Source organism: Neophocaena asiaeorientalis, unplaced genomic scaffold, assembly GCF_003031525.2.
Source record: "Neophocaena asiaeorientalis asiaeorientalis breed wild unplaced genomic scaffold, Neophocaena_asiaeorientalis_V1.1 scaffold134, whole genome shotgun sequence".
NCBI lineage: Eukaryota > Metazoa > Chordata > Mammalia > Artiodactyla > Phocoenidae > Neophocaena > Neophocaena asiaeorientalis.
In genome coordinates, this window is record NW_020185339.1 from 17970631 (window position 1) to 17987799 (window position 17169).

The following is a 17169-nucleotide window of genomic DNA, read 5'->3' on the forward strand; positions in this document are numbered from 1 at the left end:
TCAAATGCTCTCACGCTCTGCTCCCAACACCAGCCCAAGCAGCACTCTGTATACTACTGAGTCAATCACTTAACTCCCTCCTCAAAATTTGTACTTTCCTGCCTCCGTGGCCTTTTCCCAAGACAATCCAATCCCACTGCCTGGGATGCCCTCCCCCAGCATCCCCTGCTGTTACCATTTTGACTCATCCTCCAGGGCAAGGTCAAAGCTCACCTATTGCTAAGTGTTCCCTGGGTCCCCAGCCACAGTGGTCTTGTTCTTCCGACCTCCAAGACCTACTTACTGATAGCACTTCAGACTCTGTGCCATGTGTTACAGATATCTGTGTACCATTCAGTATCATGGATTGTCCTGTAAGTTCAGTGAGGCCACCAATAATATTTTAGGCAACTCCAGGTCCTTAATATTGCCTTATATACAGGAGGAGTAAAATAGGCATCTGGTGAGAAACAAATGAAGGACAGGAATCCTTTTATATTCAGCTTGCCCATTCATTTATTCATTTAACAAATACTATGTGACTAGCATTGTTCCTCTCCATCCCTGGCACCCAAAACAGTACCACCAGTAAATACCTGGGACGGGACTGATGGGATGGCAAACATTTCTAAATCATTTGTGAAATACAGTTAGCACTGGGATTTATGGCATCTCAGAAAAAAAGGGTGTTGTGGTTGGCAGGTGGGCTGGTAAAAAGCAGTATGTTAGTGACAGTATTTCCTAATTCCACACACAGACTGCTGTTTTACTAAATCCATCAATCACAGAAAGCTCTCCTGAGAAACTACATTCTTTAGGTCTCCTTAAATACCAACAACCTAAGAGAAAGATCTCCTTTCTATAATCAATACAGGAGAGGGCTCTAACTGTAACCGAGTTTCTGCCGGTGCCAGATTAACAAAACCATCAGGGTAGGACCACCACCTTGGAAGTCCATTCCCACGAAGCTCTCAGGTTCGTGGGGAAGGCAGGGCTCCCGGGCCACCCTAGGCTGAGCCCCAGGAGCTGTGCTGTAAGCCTGGCTCCTTCAGGGGCTCACACAGCCTCTGTTCCTCTGTGTAGACTATAGCCTCTGCTGAGCCAAGCTGTGTCCCTGGAGCTTAGTTTAAATAGGGGCAGTGGGCAAGAGCTACTTCTCAGACAGCATCATAACACTGCATGCTGCGATCTTTACACCAGCAACCTTGAGCTTTCCTGCCCTTTAGTATACTGAGCCAACCTTGGCGACGAATACAGAGCCAGGCAGACCTGGATTTGAGTTCTTGTGCTACTGCGTATCAGCTGGGCAAGTTTCTTAACTTTCCTGAGCCCCAGTTCCTCTGAGGTGAAATTGGGATTAAGTGATACAATGCCTGGGAAGCACAGGAACAGGGTGGGCAGTTCTCTTTCTTGACAGTTTCTAAGGTATGATGTAGAAGCGAGTACACAGGCTCCGCGGCCAGACTAACTGGCTTCATGTTCTGGCTCTAAGCAGAGAGGTGCAGGCCAGTGCCTCCCAAAGACAAAGCAGCTGGAGAACTGAGTACAGCAAAAGCAGACCTGATGGAGGCCTCTCCTGCTGTTTCATATTACAACTCGGGACAGCCAAAACCTCTTAAAAACTAATCTAATATACCAGTGACGAGTACCCAGGAGTTGATGGCATAGATACCTACATGTTCATAAAACACACCACCTGAAGTCACACTTAGGAAGGCTTCTAGCCTCTCTGCAATGTCCACCTCATCATTAACACCCTTTTTGATGTATGCTGACAGTTACTGGAAAATTAAGTGTAATTTACTGGAAAATTACCCAGGTTTCAGGGAGCAGTGCGTAGTGATCTGCATTTACTCATCCACCAAACAGCTACTGAGTATCTGTAAGCCAGGCATCGTGCTAGGCTCTGAAGCTAGAGATGAAAGACACAGTCCCTACCCGGTAAAGACACAAAGGCAGGCCTACTCTTACTGAAGACAAATAGGAGGTGGGGAGGGAAGCACCCGTGGACTTCAGGGTAGGTAGGCTGAGTGCAAGTCAGGTGGAGAAGACTCCTAGGCTTCCTTTATTCAGCTTCTATTTAAGTCTGGGAGCTCACCTGGAGAGAAAGTTGGGATGGGAGGGGGGGATATATTTTATTTATATAAAGATGTAAAGACAGGAGAATCCCACCCAGAACATGAATGCTACTCAGTCAATGCCCACAATGGATCTCAGTTCCCACCCCAATGCCCCATCTCCCACTTAAGGCCTGTGAGGGACACTTATCAGTATATTTTATTCTCATTTGTGGCATCCGGGCTGGAAAAGCTGCTGATCCCCGAGGTAATGAGTGGTCAATAGCACTGTTACAATGATGAACTTTCCCACTTCCTTTCCCCAGGCTTGTATGGTTCACTATAAGTCAATGAAAGCAGAATTTACAAAACTTAATTATATTTGAAAAGTAACGTTTACCGGAGAACTCGCTTTGAGAGGTAGTATACTGGCAATTAAGAGCTTAGACCCACAGAACAGACTGCTTGGGCTCAAATCCTGCCTCTGCACTTGCTGTGTGATCTTCAGCAAGTAACTTAACCTTTCTGTGCCTTCATTTCTTCCCTGTAAAATGGGCATAACATTCTTACTCACTGCATGCATAGGGTGGTTGGAAGGATTAGATGTGTCATGACATGTAAAGAGCACAGAAAAAAGAGCTTGACATGTAATAAGTGCACAGTAAATGTCAGCTACTGCTATTTGAAAAAATTACCACAAAAGATTTCATTTTAATAATAGGTAATGATTTCTCCATGACGGGAAAGACTATCATTTCCAACAGAGGTAAAGGAAAGGAAAGAAGTGATACTTCCATTTATGTGTATGGGAAGAATTTTAGCAAAGTGCTTTAGAAATGAGCAGATAGTTCAAGATGAACGATTAAATAGCACGAGATCCCGTCTTTATAGTTAGTTTATCAAAGAAAACTTGAGGTATGTTGTGGCTCCACTGAAATGAAATCAGTAAAACAGTATGAATTTATCATCGAATTATATTTATAATCCAAACAAATGCTTTGAACAAAAGGCATTGTCTGGGACTCCGGACCCTGCTGGCTGCTAACCAACCAAATGACAGGGCAACAGAGATACAGAGAATAAACAAAACAAAGGGAAAGACAGAGAACACATATGCAAAGGGAGAAAGTAAGGCTAATGAAAGTCCCCAAAATAATTCTGTTCTGTTCAGTGTGGTGCTAAAGGTTTTGTTTCAGGAGTAATTACAAAGAGCAGCATTGTGTAGGTCTATAAAATCCAACAGACCTGGATTTTGGTCCTAGCTTTGCTGCAAAATAGTTCTGTAACCTCAGTCTTTCTGACCCTCAGCGTAAGTTTCATCTATTAGAGATGGCAACATGAGGCCTCCTGACAGGACCAAAATTAGGGAACCAATCAAATAAAACTATGAACCTCAAACACTTTGAAAACTGTGGAATGAAAGAAAAAGCACAAACTAGAGGTTTGACCATAGAAAAACTGATCATGTAACTGAAAGGCCTCTTTCCATGAGAATTTTAATACATCCCCTGAAATGGAGAATATCTGATGATGCTCAGAGGAAATAACATAGGATGGCATCTAGCAGTCTATATGAAAAGAGCACCCGGACTGTCACTCATGTTTTGTTTTCTGTTGGAGATTTACTATTTTCTTCTCCATCTTCAACAAGAACCTACAAGAGCCTGTGATAGTGGAAGGAGCTTTCAGGTCCTAAATATCCAAGAGTGTGAACCCTCAGTCTGCCAGGCCTTGACTGTGACCTTGTGGCAAGGCTCTGTCTAACCCTGCTGGCCCAGAGCGTTCTCGCCTATAAAGGACGTGGCTGGACCATGTAATCGCTCAGGCCTTTTCCAACTCTAAAATTCGATGAGTCCATGATTTCAACAACTAAGTATCACAAGTATTTATTGTTTGGGGAAACACATATATATAAAATATACTTCTCAGTTGCTAAAGAGGCTGATTTTTTTCAGTGTCAGGGTAGATGGCAGATAAATTTTAATCAAAAGGAAAAACCCATTAACAACAAATTATACTAATTATCTCCTGCTTCTGTTGATTGAGGCAGCAAACAGTATACCATGCTATGCCGAGGACATAAGATTCCTCCTAGAATTTTCCATGGGCTCTGAGGCCATGCTCTTCTGCTTTGCTGCACAGAAACTATCTAGAAATGAACAATGCCTGTATACTCTAATGTACTATTATACTGATGAATCTTAAACTGGGGTATCTATCACTCTAGTGACTTTAATTAGCTCTCAAACTGATTAGTGATCAATTATCAAGTGCTCATTAAGGAGGAAAACCCAGGAACTATCTGGTAGGTGCAGGGTTGACACAAGGATTTGCTATGTGCTTTTATCTTTGACTGTTATATTTAAGTTAAAGCAGGGCATTAGTCATCTTTTTCAAAGTGCTAAATTTAACTATACATATATATATTTTTTTTTTTTTTTTGCGGTACGCGGGCCTCTCACTGCTGTGGACTCTCCCGTTGCGGAGCACAGGCTCCGGACGCACAGGCTCAGCGGCCATGGCTCACGGGTCCAGCCGCTCCGCGGCATGTGGGATCTTCCCGGACCGGGGCACGAACCGGTGTCCCCTGCGTCGGCAGGCGGACTCTCAGCCACTGCGCCACCAGGGAAGCCCGGCCTTATCTTTTTTGATTCCTTTACATTCTGTTACTAGAAATCCAATTATATTTTATTCTCTATTGATTTATACTAGGTTCATCAGGATTATTTTTCATGAGAGCAATGAACAATTTGGTATAATATCTGCCCACTTCACAATGATCAGGGATTTTTAACATAAAATGAATGTCATTTTATCCAGGAACTTCTAATTTTGCAGAAGATGTTTTCCTTTCTTGTCTCTCAAGCACTCCATTTGTAGTGGGGTAAAGAGAAATTGGTAAGGGCAGAGGATTTGAACAAAGTCCAGCTTAACATTCCCTGTATTCTGACATGAATGATTTGCTAATAATCTCGCAATATTCAAGCACGTGGAGTTCCCTGCATAGGCAATGCACTTTCATGCATCTGTGCTTTCCCTCACACACGAATTGCTTTTTTGGAAGGTCCTTCCCACCCTTCCTTTGTCATAAAATCAGGTGTCAGCTTCTCCAGGAAGTCCTTGGGAGGTTTACACGGAGCTGTGGAGACCTCTATCTAGCCCAGCACCCAACACCATACATGGAAATATCTCACAAGTCTAACTCATTGATGACAGGGCTGTTTGCCATCAATATATTAACGGGACCTATCAATTTATTGAAAGGCTCCTCCCAGCCTCTCAGTGTGCATCACCTGGATGCAACAGAGATGATCCTCTAATAATTTTACAGCTGAGGCAACTATGCTTTTAGTACTTTCCATTTAACTGACTTAGAGACAGGGAACAGATTCTGAGATTTGGAACGAACGCTGAGTAATGGCATTCCGTAAATCCTAGAAACTTACAAATCACAAACCCTCTCCATACAAGTGCTGGGCAGCCACTCTACAAAGGAGGAGAGCACCGTCTTAAAAGATAACCTATTCCATTTCTCAACAGATCTAATGGTTAAATTCAGGAACCAGACTGCCTGGGTTCAGATCCTTGTTTTGCCTTTCATCACATTCCACAGTTTTCTCACCTGTAATTAGGAATAAGAATCATATCTCTAAGGTTGTTGTGAAGATAAAATGAATTAATACATGCCAAGCACTTACAGTGGTAACTGGCAAACAGTGTGTTTCACGGTTGCTACAAAAATCATGAAATACCACCCCCCCACCATGTCTTTAAAGCTCACAAGAGCCTCAGCCAGTGCTTAGTGTCAATGCTCACTTGTTTACTCTCACACACCTGAAGGTTGAGAGCAGAGGGATGGTCTTTGTTCTATCCATCAAAGAAACTGAGCTGCAAAGAGACTTAATCCTTGCCCAACAAGTCAACAGAGAGAGTCAGTGATAGGGAAGGTCATCAGAAAGTCCTTGTTTCAAAAAGCGTTTTCATAAGAAGTCTTCAGAGGCCCTGAAATACAAGTTTAAGCTACTGAAAGAATGATACCCACAAACTGGCACCTGGAATACATATTAACCAGGGCCATAGTGAACACAGTGGCAGCAGAAGTGGTGAAGGGAGAGTTTCAAGCAGTTGGCAACGCTGAGGGGGAAAATACATGTATAATGAAAGGCCAACAAATTTACTAGAATTTCAAAGTCACTGGCATTAATTCTTTTCAGGGAAATGTTTCACATGTCTTCAACATAACACGTGTGTATTAGACATTTAAGTTATATGGTTTAGTATATGAAATATTTAAGCTGAGGACACCAGACACTTAGAATTTTAAAATCATAAAAGACCTGAAACCCTTGGAATTGTAGCATCAACTAAAATGGAAAGAATGATATGGAATCCTTTCCTTTTAATGGAAAATTGTTTAGAACTTGACACAAAAACCTGTTTCTCAAATTCAATACCTCTCACTCCACTTATTAAAAAGAAGAGAGAAAAAAAGAAGAAAGGTGAGAGGCCTTTGTTAATCTATGCAAGAAAGATTTCTGAGCTTTCTAATTGCTTTTGACCAGATGTCTAACCATGTTTTGCTGCTTATGTCGTTTAGAATCTCATTTGGTACTCTCCTGAAATCTTTCAACTTCTGATTTTTTTCCCTTTACTCTCTAGATGTGGCTCCAGAGGGAAATTCTATGAATACGCCTGTGTTCGTCCTAATTGGATGCCTTGGCTTACATTGCTATTGCCTCAAAAACCTTCCCCAACTTCTCTCCATCTGTCCTACTCGTACAATCCTGTCCATTTTCAGACCCTTTCCTCTCTGAATTTTTCTTAATCCTCAGGGTGGACCTCTCTCTTTGAAACTCCAAAGCCCTCTAGCTGAACCTTTCTGTTGGTACATAATGGTCTGCCTTAAGTTATAATCACCATTAAAAAGGGAGTACTGGGTCTTCCTGGGTGGCGCAGTGGTTAAGAATCCGCCTGCCAATGCAGGGGACACGGGTTCAACCCCTGATCCGGGAAGATCCCACATGCCACGGAGCAACTAAGCCCGTGTGCCAAAACTACTGAGCCTGCGAGCCACAACTACAGAAGCCCGTGTGCCTAGAGCCTGTGCTCTGAAACAAGAGAAGCCACCGCAATGAGAAGCACGCCCGCGGCAACGAAGAGTAGCCGCCAGTTGACGCAACTAGAGAAAGACCGTGCGCAGCAACGAAGACCCAACACAGACAAAATTAAATTAATAAAATAAATAAATCTATTAAGCAAAAGTGAGTACAGTGTGCGAGCTGAGCCTTTTGACTCTGCTTGGTCTGAGACTTCCTAGCTGTGTGACCTTGGGCAAAGTACTTAACCTTTCTGTGCCTCATGTACCCTGTAGGGCCGTTGGAAGAATTTAAAGAGCTAATTATATAAATTGCTTAGAATAGTACCAGATATGGGTTAGCTGTTGCTATTTAGTCCTTGTTCAGCTTTTATTTGCCAGACTTCTGGTACTGTCTTGCCTAAAGCTCCCATCACAGTAGCACATACATAGTAGGGCCCTATTTACTAATTTGAATTAAAATAAAAACCTGGGTTACAGTTCCAACCTGGGACTTTAGTTAATCACTTAATCTGAGTCTCTGTGATGGTCTCCCTAAATGAGGAGGTTAATTTGATCATTTCTAAAGGCCCATTCAGTGCTAAAATTCTATCAGATAATCAAGTGAGTTAAGATATGTTGAAATGGATCACCCGGATCAACAGATTTAGATCTTCATTCCCTTCACATGATTTTTACTGGTCAACATTTCTAGTCCATTTTGAGACAATAAATCTAAGGAAAATGCCCATGATTTATTCTATGTATATGTCTAACATATTTGGTTTTGATGAATAATGATAAACAAAGCTAAGTACCTTAATGACCCAATACAAATGAAACATTCTGATTGTCTGTTATTAAAGCATTCTAATCATTTTAGTCATACTACTATATTTCAGAATGTAGTAGTTTGGACAAAATACTCTGAGAAGGATTCTTGATATGAAACATGCTTTAGAAATGTTTTGTTTTTACTAAACTATACTTTCTAACACGTTTTTGTTTTTTCATTTCTAAGCCAAATACTTGTTTTCGGTCCATACTGTTCACTTCTTTTAAAAGACAGTTTTATTTGTAGTTCATAAGCACCAACCATAACTAATGCTCAAATCTCAGAGAGAGAAGAAAAATTCCAAGCAGGAGCTAGCGAGCATTTCACCTCATTAATTAGCAGGGTACCCTAAAAGACATCTACATATAAAGTTCTTATCAAACAGATGTCCTGGCGGGGGTAGGGATAAATTAGGAGTTTTGGATTAACATATACACATTACTCTATATAAAATAGATAACCAACAGGGACCTACTGTATAGCACAGGGAACTATACTCAAAATCTTGTAATAACGTATAATGGAAGAGAATGTAAAAAAAAGAATATATATAATATATAAACAACCGAATGACTTTTCTGTACACCTGAAAATAACACAACACTGTAAATTGACTATATTTCAATAACATTTTTTTAAAAAATTAAAGAAAAAAACAACAGCTGTCTTTAGAGAGTCTTCCAATGGAAATTTTATTAATCTCAATCGTTTTGGCAGGAAGAGGAATCCAGGTTAAACTATTGAACCTGGTCTCTAAAGTCAGTCTGTGTCTGGTCTCTAAAGTCAGTCTGTGTCAAGGCCAAGATTAGAATTCAGAAGTTGGCAGGGAGTCATGTGATCCCAATACCTCTCTTTCTTTCCATCTAAGTGTCTAGTAATAAAGCCAGGGCAAGGATATATGGAAACACTTTGTCAGCCCAGGATCTCTAAATAGACTGCTTTTTAAAAGTTTTCCAGGTGGCATCACGGAGAATGTGGTATTCCAGAGAGGTTTTCATTTGGGGGAGCCTTTTACATATCCTCATGCCTTATTTCTCTTTGTTCAGTGTTGTGTTCTGAGACTCAGACCTCTTTGTAGTCCCTCTCAAAGCAATGAATTTGCATTTTCACTACAGAAATATATATTTCAAATACTTCAAATGTCCTTGAGCTAAAATAAATACTTAACCAGAACAAAACAAAAAAACCCAAAAACCTCTTGGAGGCACAGAGAAAAATCTTCTGATAGGATGTGGCAAGTATCTTGGGCTTTTTCAGAATGACCTTTCAACCTTGCCTGGGGCATGTTTCTTCTTATAGAAGAATGCATTAGCTCCTGGTCTGTGGGAGGCTCACAAAGTCAGCCAAGGAAGCTTTCCTCAGCAGTCCTCAGAGGTGGAGTTTTCTAAGAAGGGCTTGAAATAATAAACAGTGTCTTCCCTCCCATCTCCTCTAAAAATAATTAGCTTTTTATTTTAACATTTTAAACTGGTTCAAAGATATGTAAAGGCCAGCGTGGATACCTGTGTGCATTCAGAAACCCTGTTTTCCAAATAACTCCTGTACAAGAGGCTCAAAAGACTTGCGTTTGTACTGGGACAGCTTCTGTTCTCTGTTTGTATTTGTTAGGCAAATTAGAGCTAGAGCTCAGAAGGCAGAAAACAAAGGTGCATGGAATAGCCAGTAATGGATACTTAGCACTAATCACCATGTGAGAACACACAGCTAAACAGGTGGTGTTGACACATAGAACACTACAGCTATATGAAAAGCTATGTTTTAAAGAGGCTGCCCCCCAAATGAACATATCCTAATATTAAAGCTGAGTGTGCAAACCCAAAGCCGTTTGGGTTTGCCCATTTTGTAACCCACATCAACAATGTGGAAAGCTCAATCAAGTTTTTATAAGTGGCAATCAGAGCGTGCAGTATAAAAGTTTCAACTCTGAGTTTTAGCTCTTAGATCAGGCTCCACCCTTCTTCTCCCCACCTGTCCTGCACATCCTTCCCGAAGGCGGCTGTGCAGTGGGGAACTGATGGGCCTTGGGGATGGAACTGGGCTGAGATTTTGGAGCATTCATTTACTATCTGTGTGACCCTGAGCTAATTATCTGGAGCCCCGGCTCCCATTAGTAACCTTGGGATTAGGAATACCTGCCTCATAGGACTGCTGTGAGAAATGAATGGGATCCTGCATGTGCCTCATGGTAAGGGTTGGATAAATCTTCATTTTCTCAGTTCTTTCCTCTTAATTTAATGGAGTTTGAAGATGGATTATCTCTTGCCTCTGGCTAGCCATGTGTGTCACTGATGTATGGAGAGAGTAATCATCAATTACACATAATTAACAATCAATTTCACGTGGATTTACCATGACATCTGTGTTAATCTCCGTTAGAATTTGCTTACTGAGGATGGTAAGCGCCTTGTTTTTCAAAACACTGAGTATAATGCTGTAAAACCTAGGCAAAGTAAAGAAATATTAATATAGGACAAATAATTGTTTTTCCCCTAAAATACAGCATAACCTTTTGAGATTTTGGTCTGAGGGGACAGGCTTAACACTTCAAACCACTGTTTTATGATAAGCCCCTTACCAGACTGATGAAGGCCAATTTTGGTTTGAATGTTCCTTTTAACCTTTTGGGTCACCATTTTTCCATTTTTGCCTTTTCACTTCTCCACTAACCCAGTCACAGCTCTGTTCACATTTCCTATTGATTTGGTTTTCTTACAGGAAGTTACCATCCTTTTTCTTTTTGTACAAAACTAATATATACTGATTATAAGGAAAAACCATGTATATATATAAAAACCATCTGAAATTACTATTAATATCATCCCTGATCTCCACCTTTACGCTGAGAGGCAGACAAGGAGCTGTTGCCATCCCCACTTCACCGATGATGAGGAAGATGACAATGACGATGAGGATGACACTAACTACCTCCATTTATTAAGCATTTACTATGTGCCGGGCACTGTTCTGAATGCTTAATCTGTATTAACTCAGCTTTATTTTTTCTCTTAGCACTTACACCTGCCATACTATATATTTATTTGTTTATTGTCTGTTTCTCCTCCCTAGAATATAAATGCCCTGAGAGGAAGTAACAGGGTCTGTTTTTTTTTTTTTTGTGGTACACGGGCCTCTCACTGTTGTGGCCTCTCCTGTTGCGGAGCACAGGCTCCGGATGCACAGGCTCAGCGGCCATGGCTCACAGGCCCAGCCACTCCACAGCATGTGGGATCTTCCCAGACCGGGGCACGAACCTGTGTCCCCTGCATCGCCAGGCAGACTCTCAACCACTGCACCACCAGGGAAGCCCACAGGGTCTGTTTTTATTCACATCTATTATACATCCCCAGTACATCTACAAGTAGCTGGCATGGTAGGAGGCATTCAAAAACTGTGGAATAAATAAACTAGTTTTCCTAACAACATGGATGAGCCTTATCCAATACGTTGAGGGCCTGAATAAAGAGCTGAGTAAGAGAGCATTTGCTCTCTCTGCCTGTCTTCGAGGTGAGACATGGTCTTCTCCTGCTTTGGACTTGAACTTGGGCTGGAACTTACACCATCAGCTCTCCTGGTTCTCAGGCCTTTGGACGGACTGGAACTACCTTCTGACTCTCCAGCTTGCTGCCTGCTGATTTGGGGACTTCTCAGCCTCCACACCGCACAAATCAACTCCTTATAATCAATTTCTCTCCCATATCTATCTATCTATCTATCTGTCTATCTATCTATCTAATCTCCTGTTGGTTCTGTTTCTCCCAGACTAATACAGATGCCCAGATTGGTTAAGTGAGCTGAGATTCAAATTCAAGTTCAATGTGAGTCCAGTCAATTCTGTTTCCTTAAAGCACAGCAGTCTCCCTGCTTTCTTAACCCTACTTTAGTTCTCTTTCACATGTTAAACTGAAAAGGAAGTTAATTAGTGGATTAGACTTAGAAAGGGAATTTGAAGATCTCGGTTCACTCTTACTTTTTAGCCCAATGAGTCCCATCTGTTAGATCTTTTTTTAAAATTTTAACTTTTTAGTTTTTTCTGTTGTTGGTTTTGTATTTTTTCATTTTATTTCTTTTTCCTTTTTGTTAGATCATTTAAATGAACATTTCAAAGAAGTACAGGTTGCCAGTGAGGCACATGTTCAATTTTTCACCTTTGTTTTTGTTAAAGCAACATTAATGCCATTGATTTAAAAAAAATACAAAGGAGCAAGTGATAAATGGCTTAGGTGCTCTGTGTTTGTTAGGGTGGCATTAAAGTTAGATCATTTAAATGAACATTTCTAAGAAGTACAGGTTGCCAGTGAAGCACATGTTCAATTTTTCACCTTTGTTTTTGTTAAAGCAACATTAATGCCATTGATTTAAAAAAAAATACAAAGGAGCAAGTGATAAATGGCTTAGGTGCTCTGTGTTTGTTAGGGTGGCATTAACATTTAGAGATCTTTGTTCGAGAATGGTTTCCCAAAACTATGGCAACAGAGATAAAATGACAGACCCACAGAGGCTCTGGAGCCAGACCTGGACTTGAGATCCCACTCTACTACTTATCGTGCAACCTAGGCAAGCCTCTCTGAGCCTTAGTTTCCTCATCTGTGAAATGGGGATAATGATAGTATCTGCCTCATAGAGACACTGTGAGGATTACATAAAATAATGTGTGTGCTTAGCACAATAACTAGCCATATATAATAAGCATTTAATAAATGTTAGCTACTTTGAAAGGCATGTCTAGTTACCTAAAAAATATCTCCCTCTCTCTCTCAAATTAACAAAATCCTCAATTTTTAACTGGCTGTCAATGAGTTGGCCAACTAAAAGACTATAACTCTCAGACTTCCTTGAAGCCTGTGAAACTGTGTTTCTAAGTTCTGGCCAATGAGATGTATATGAAAGTGTTATATGGAACCTTCATTAAGTCTTCGTAAGAGACAGAGGACCTGCCCTTCTTTCCTTTCTCCATTCTGTTGGAGTCTCCTTTCTCCATTTCAGGAAAGCAGATGTAATGGCTAGAGCTCCAGCAACTATCTTGAACTCTAAGAACAAAGATACAATTATGTTTCTCTGAACAGCGTATTAGGGGGAGCCCGATTCTTTGATGGCTTTATGTAACCTCCATACCAGTCCTGTGCTGCCAACCTCTGAACTTCTTTTATGTGAGAGAGAGGGTAAACTTCTATCTTGTTTACGCCATTATTCTGAGTACCTCTGTTACTCAAGGCCCAAGTAATCCTAACTGCTGTGGCTGGCCCATGTGGTAGGTTCAAAACCACTCTGAGGCCCTGTTTCTGTAAATAAAGGCAAGGTTGAGGCGAAAATATAGAAAAGGAGATGCATGTCTTCAAAGCCTTTCCTCTCCTTCCAGATGGCACTCAGATGCCACCATCCTCTCTCTCCTGCTCAGAGGTCCAGGCCTTCATGCCCCATGGATACAACCTGTTCTTAAAGAATCTGATGAAACTCGGTTCATTTTAAGGTAGAAATGGTCCATCTCTTTCTATTTGTCCTGGGCATTTGTATTTTATTTAAGACAAAGCCTTCTGATAGAATGCTTGGAATAATCAATAGACCTGTGAGAGAACTATCTTGGGGCAGGGAAGCCCACACATAAGGCTACTGCCCACCACTAAGGTTGGACTGTAATTTAATAATAAGCATTCCTCTGGTTCAAGGAAGTTAATGTACCTCTCAAAAAGGAGCTCACCTTCAACTCCCAAGGAGTATCAAGGGTTGTGAGAAAGGGAGGAGTGGATATTTGTTTGAAAAGGCAATAAAATTGCAGCCTCAATTCACTCAGGCTACATATTTTACACCTTACTTCAACAATCATTATTATGTCATCAGTTGTAACAACTTCTATGCATGATGCAACTCAGAAGGTAATTTATTCGTGACCAGTCAGCGGATGAATAAAGAACCTAAACCGCAATTCCCCAAACCTTGGTCCCCTGTTCAAACACTCCTCACTTTTTCTTCCTTTCTGAATGTAAACTGAATATACAGAATGGATAGATTTCATTTGAACATGACAGAATTTATGTATCTGAATTTAAATTGCAAGAGAGTCCATCTTTCAGAGTAAAAAGTGTGTGTGTGTCTGTGTGTGTGTGTATAATAAGATGGTCTTTCCCCACAGAACATGACATCTGACCTCAAATGTGCATGCTCTCTGGTTTGGTTAAAGTAAAATTATCTCCCAAGAGCTCAAAGTGATCTACAGACTACCTAATTAAAACCTCATTGCCTGTCTCCTCTATGCCTTGATTCCTCAACTGATTCAGAGATTAAATGACTGACAGGGTTATTTAAACTCTGGTGACCTTTTCTAGAATCTGGCTCCTTCAGCCTTTCAGACTGATACTGATGAGAGGTTTGAGGAGTTATCAACTTACTTGATTCAACTATAGAGTCTCCTAGATGTCTAATTCCACTTGATAGGCTGAATCCAGGAGGAATTTCTCTATACACATCCCTCACTGAGATAAAATTTTCATGACATTCTACCAAATTTTCTTGTATTCAACAGTCAAGTTTATCTTCGCCAGTGTTGCTCTGACTAGTATTACTAGTTCCAGACCATAAACAACAGGCTCTTGTTTATGATGCCATGACAACCAGATTTATTTTTTAAAGTATTAGAGACTGATTTATATTTCTAGGTAAAACAATGCCCAAGCAAAGGGAACCACAAGGAAGGTGCCATGAAGCCCTCATCTTAAAATAGTTCGATGGAAGAAGACAGAATTTCTTCTGTGGAAGTCTCAGAGGCACAATGCTGATTTAACTTTTAAATTCTACATCCAGGATTTCTAGAAATGGCTGATACCTTAGGTTATCAGAAATTAATAAATCACACCAAGCGTGGGCTAATAAATGGCCTTTTATATGGATATGACCTTCTAACACGAGGCTTTTGCACATAAAGTTAAAGGTTTCTGAAGGAGGAACAAGCAATTAGAAACTGTCAAGTTAATTCAAAAGCACAGGTGTAGCAAACATGCTGCATAAAAACACAAATTTATCACACATGTAGAATAAAACTGGAAAGTGGATTTTATAAGAATATCACTCATTTTATAAAGTTTAAAACTACAGGTTCTTTTAATTAGCAAGTATCAGTGGAGCATTAAAAGCAATTTAATTCACAAAACTGTATTTTACACACTTCCTTTTTAGGAGCAAATGAATTTGTAAATCAAGAAACACATTTTAATAAGTTTCAGGTTTAATTTGCCTGTAAAGAAAAATTCAAATAATCTTGTGTAATGAAAATGCAAACATCTATAGTTAGAACAAATTAACATTACTCAATTCTCATTATGTTGTTCTCTTATAAAATAAAAACTCGTTAAATTCCTCCAAAAGGAATTTGTATTTAATAATATGATCATTAATTATAAAACAAAATATACATAGGGATATGACTAATCACTGATTTTGTTTTTTTAATAGTTAATCTTTAATTTCTTCTGATTATATGCATTAACCTGAAAAAACTTAAATTCAGAAAAGCAAACTATTGCCAAGAAGGAAAAATAGATACCCCTCCCCCTCAACATTCTGGAACTGAATATATGAATAGATCACATATAATCCAACCATATAAAAGCATTCTTTTGGGGACAACTATAGTCCAGTTTCTTAAAGTGTTCTGACTGCATATACATATTTACTTGAAACAGTCTCGTGCCATCTATCCACTCGGTTCCACATTTCAACCAGACAAGCATCCATCAACACTTTAGCTTGGAATGAGTTCTAATAAGAGAAGTGTTTCTGCAAACCAGAATTCTAAACCAAAGATTTTTCCAAAAGAAAGATTACGTGCTTACCGTATAGAGCTCGTTAAGAACCTTCATTAAGTCCTCATGAAGTTGGAATGCAATCTCTTTGCTCTGCAATGAGAAAAAATTAATATTAAAAACTGTAACAGAAACTTGTCTCTAGATGACTTACATCTTAAGAAGTCCACTGACTGAAAATAGAACAATGTGTATAACACAATGGAAGGCCAGCACGACCCTGATACAATAAACATCTTTGATCAAATGGCCCTTTCTAAATGCTAGATGTGTGCACCAATGGTTACCACTGGCTGGACAGAAGCAAAGAAGTGGACAGTGTGAATGGCTCTCCCACCATCCAAATCAGACTTTATCAAGAGTGAGAAAAAGGAGGGTGAAGCATCGTGCTTGCTCAAAAGTTGAGTTGCAGAACTTAAGTCATGAAAAGATGAATTCCAGCATCTTGCTTCCCATCTCAGTACCATCACAAGGGAATTTTGCAGTGTGAGTCCCCAGAAGGTAAGTTAGAAACCAAAAGGGAAATTTACTCTCCCTTTCCAAAATAACTATGTGACTGACGACAAAAATTTTTTTTAATTAACGCATAGTTGATTTACAATGTTGTGTTAGTTTCTGGTGTATAGCAAAGTGATTCAGTTATACATATACACTATATATATGTATATATAGTGTATATGTATATGTATGTATGTGTGTGTATATATATATATATGTTCTTTTTCAGATTCTTTTCCATTATAGATTATTAAAAGATATTGAATATAGTTCCCTGTGCTATACAGTAGGATCTTGTTGTTTATCCATTTTATATATAGTAGTTTCTGTCTGCTAATCACAAACTCCTAATTTATCCCTCCCCACCTCTTTCCGCTTTGGTAACCATAAGTTTGTTTTGTCTGTGAGTCTGTTTCTGTTTTATAAATAAGTTCATTTACATCACTTTTAAAGATTCTACATATAAGGGATATCATATGATACTTCTCTCTCCCTTTGACTGACTACAATTTTAAGAAAACACTTTCACAGTAGTGAGTTGGTAAGGCCACTTATGCTCCACATACTTTTTGCCTCTGCATTTATTATTGTTATTTTTTCATTAAGACAAAAAAGAGAGTTTTACTTTTCCACTCAGTGGGTAAATGACAGCATTTAAGATATCCTTCCCTAGGCTAATTCTGAGGGTTTGACAGAGGAGTATTTGAATTTTTTTTTTTCAGCAAAATCTGTAAGTTAACTTTAAAGGAAATCATATATCCAAATTATTTTTTTTTCCCTGTTTTTTTTTTTTTTTTTTTTTTGCCGTACGCGGCCCTCCCACCGCTGCAGCCCCTGCCGCCGCGGAGCACAGGCTCCGGATGCGCAGGCTCAGCGGCCATGGCTCACGGGCCCAGCCGCTCCGCGGCACGTGGGATCCTCCCGGACCGGGGC

The 17169-nt window shown here is 40.0% G+C and overlaps 1 protein-coding gene across 1 annotated transcript in view; it reads right to left on the bottom strand.

The window, feature by feature from the left end:
- SRGAP1 (SLIT-ROBO Rho GTPase activating protein 1) overlaps positions 1–17169 on the bottom strand; it is a 268726-nt gene that overhangs the window by 93108 nt on the left and 158449 nt on the right. The window contains exon 4 of the mRNA XM_024737112.1: positions 15769–15831. Within this exon, the coding sequence (XP_024592880.1) occupies positions 15769–15831 (63 nt within the window). The remainder of the gene's footprint in view (positions 1–15768; positions 15832–17169) is intronic.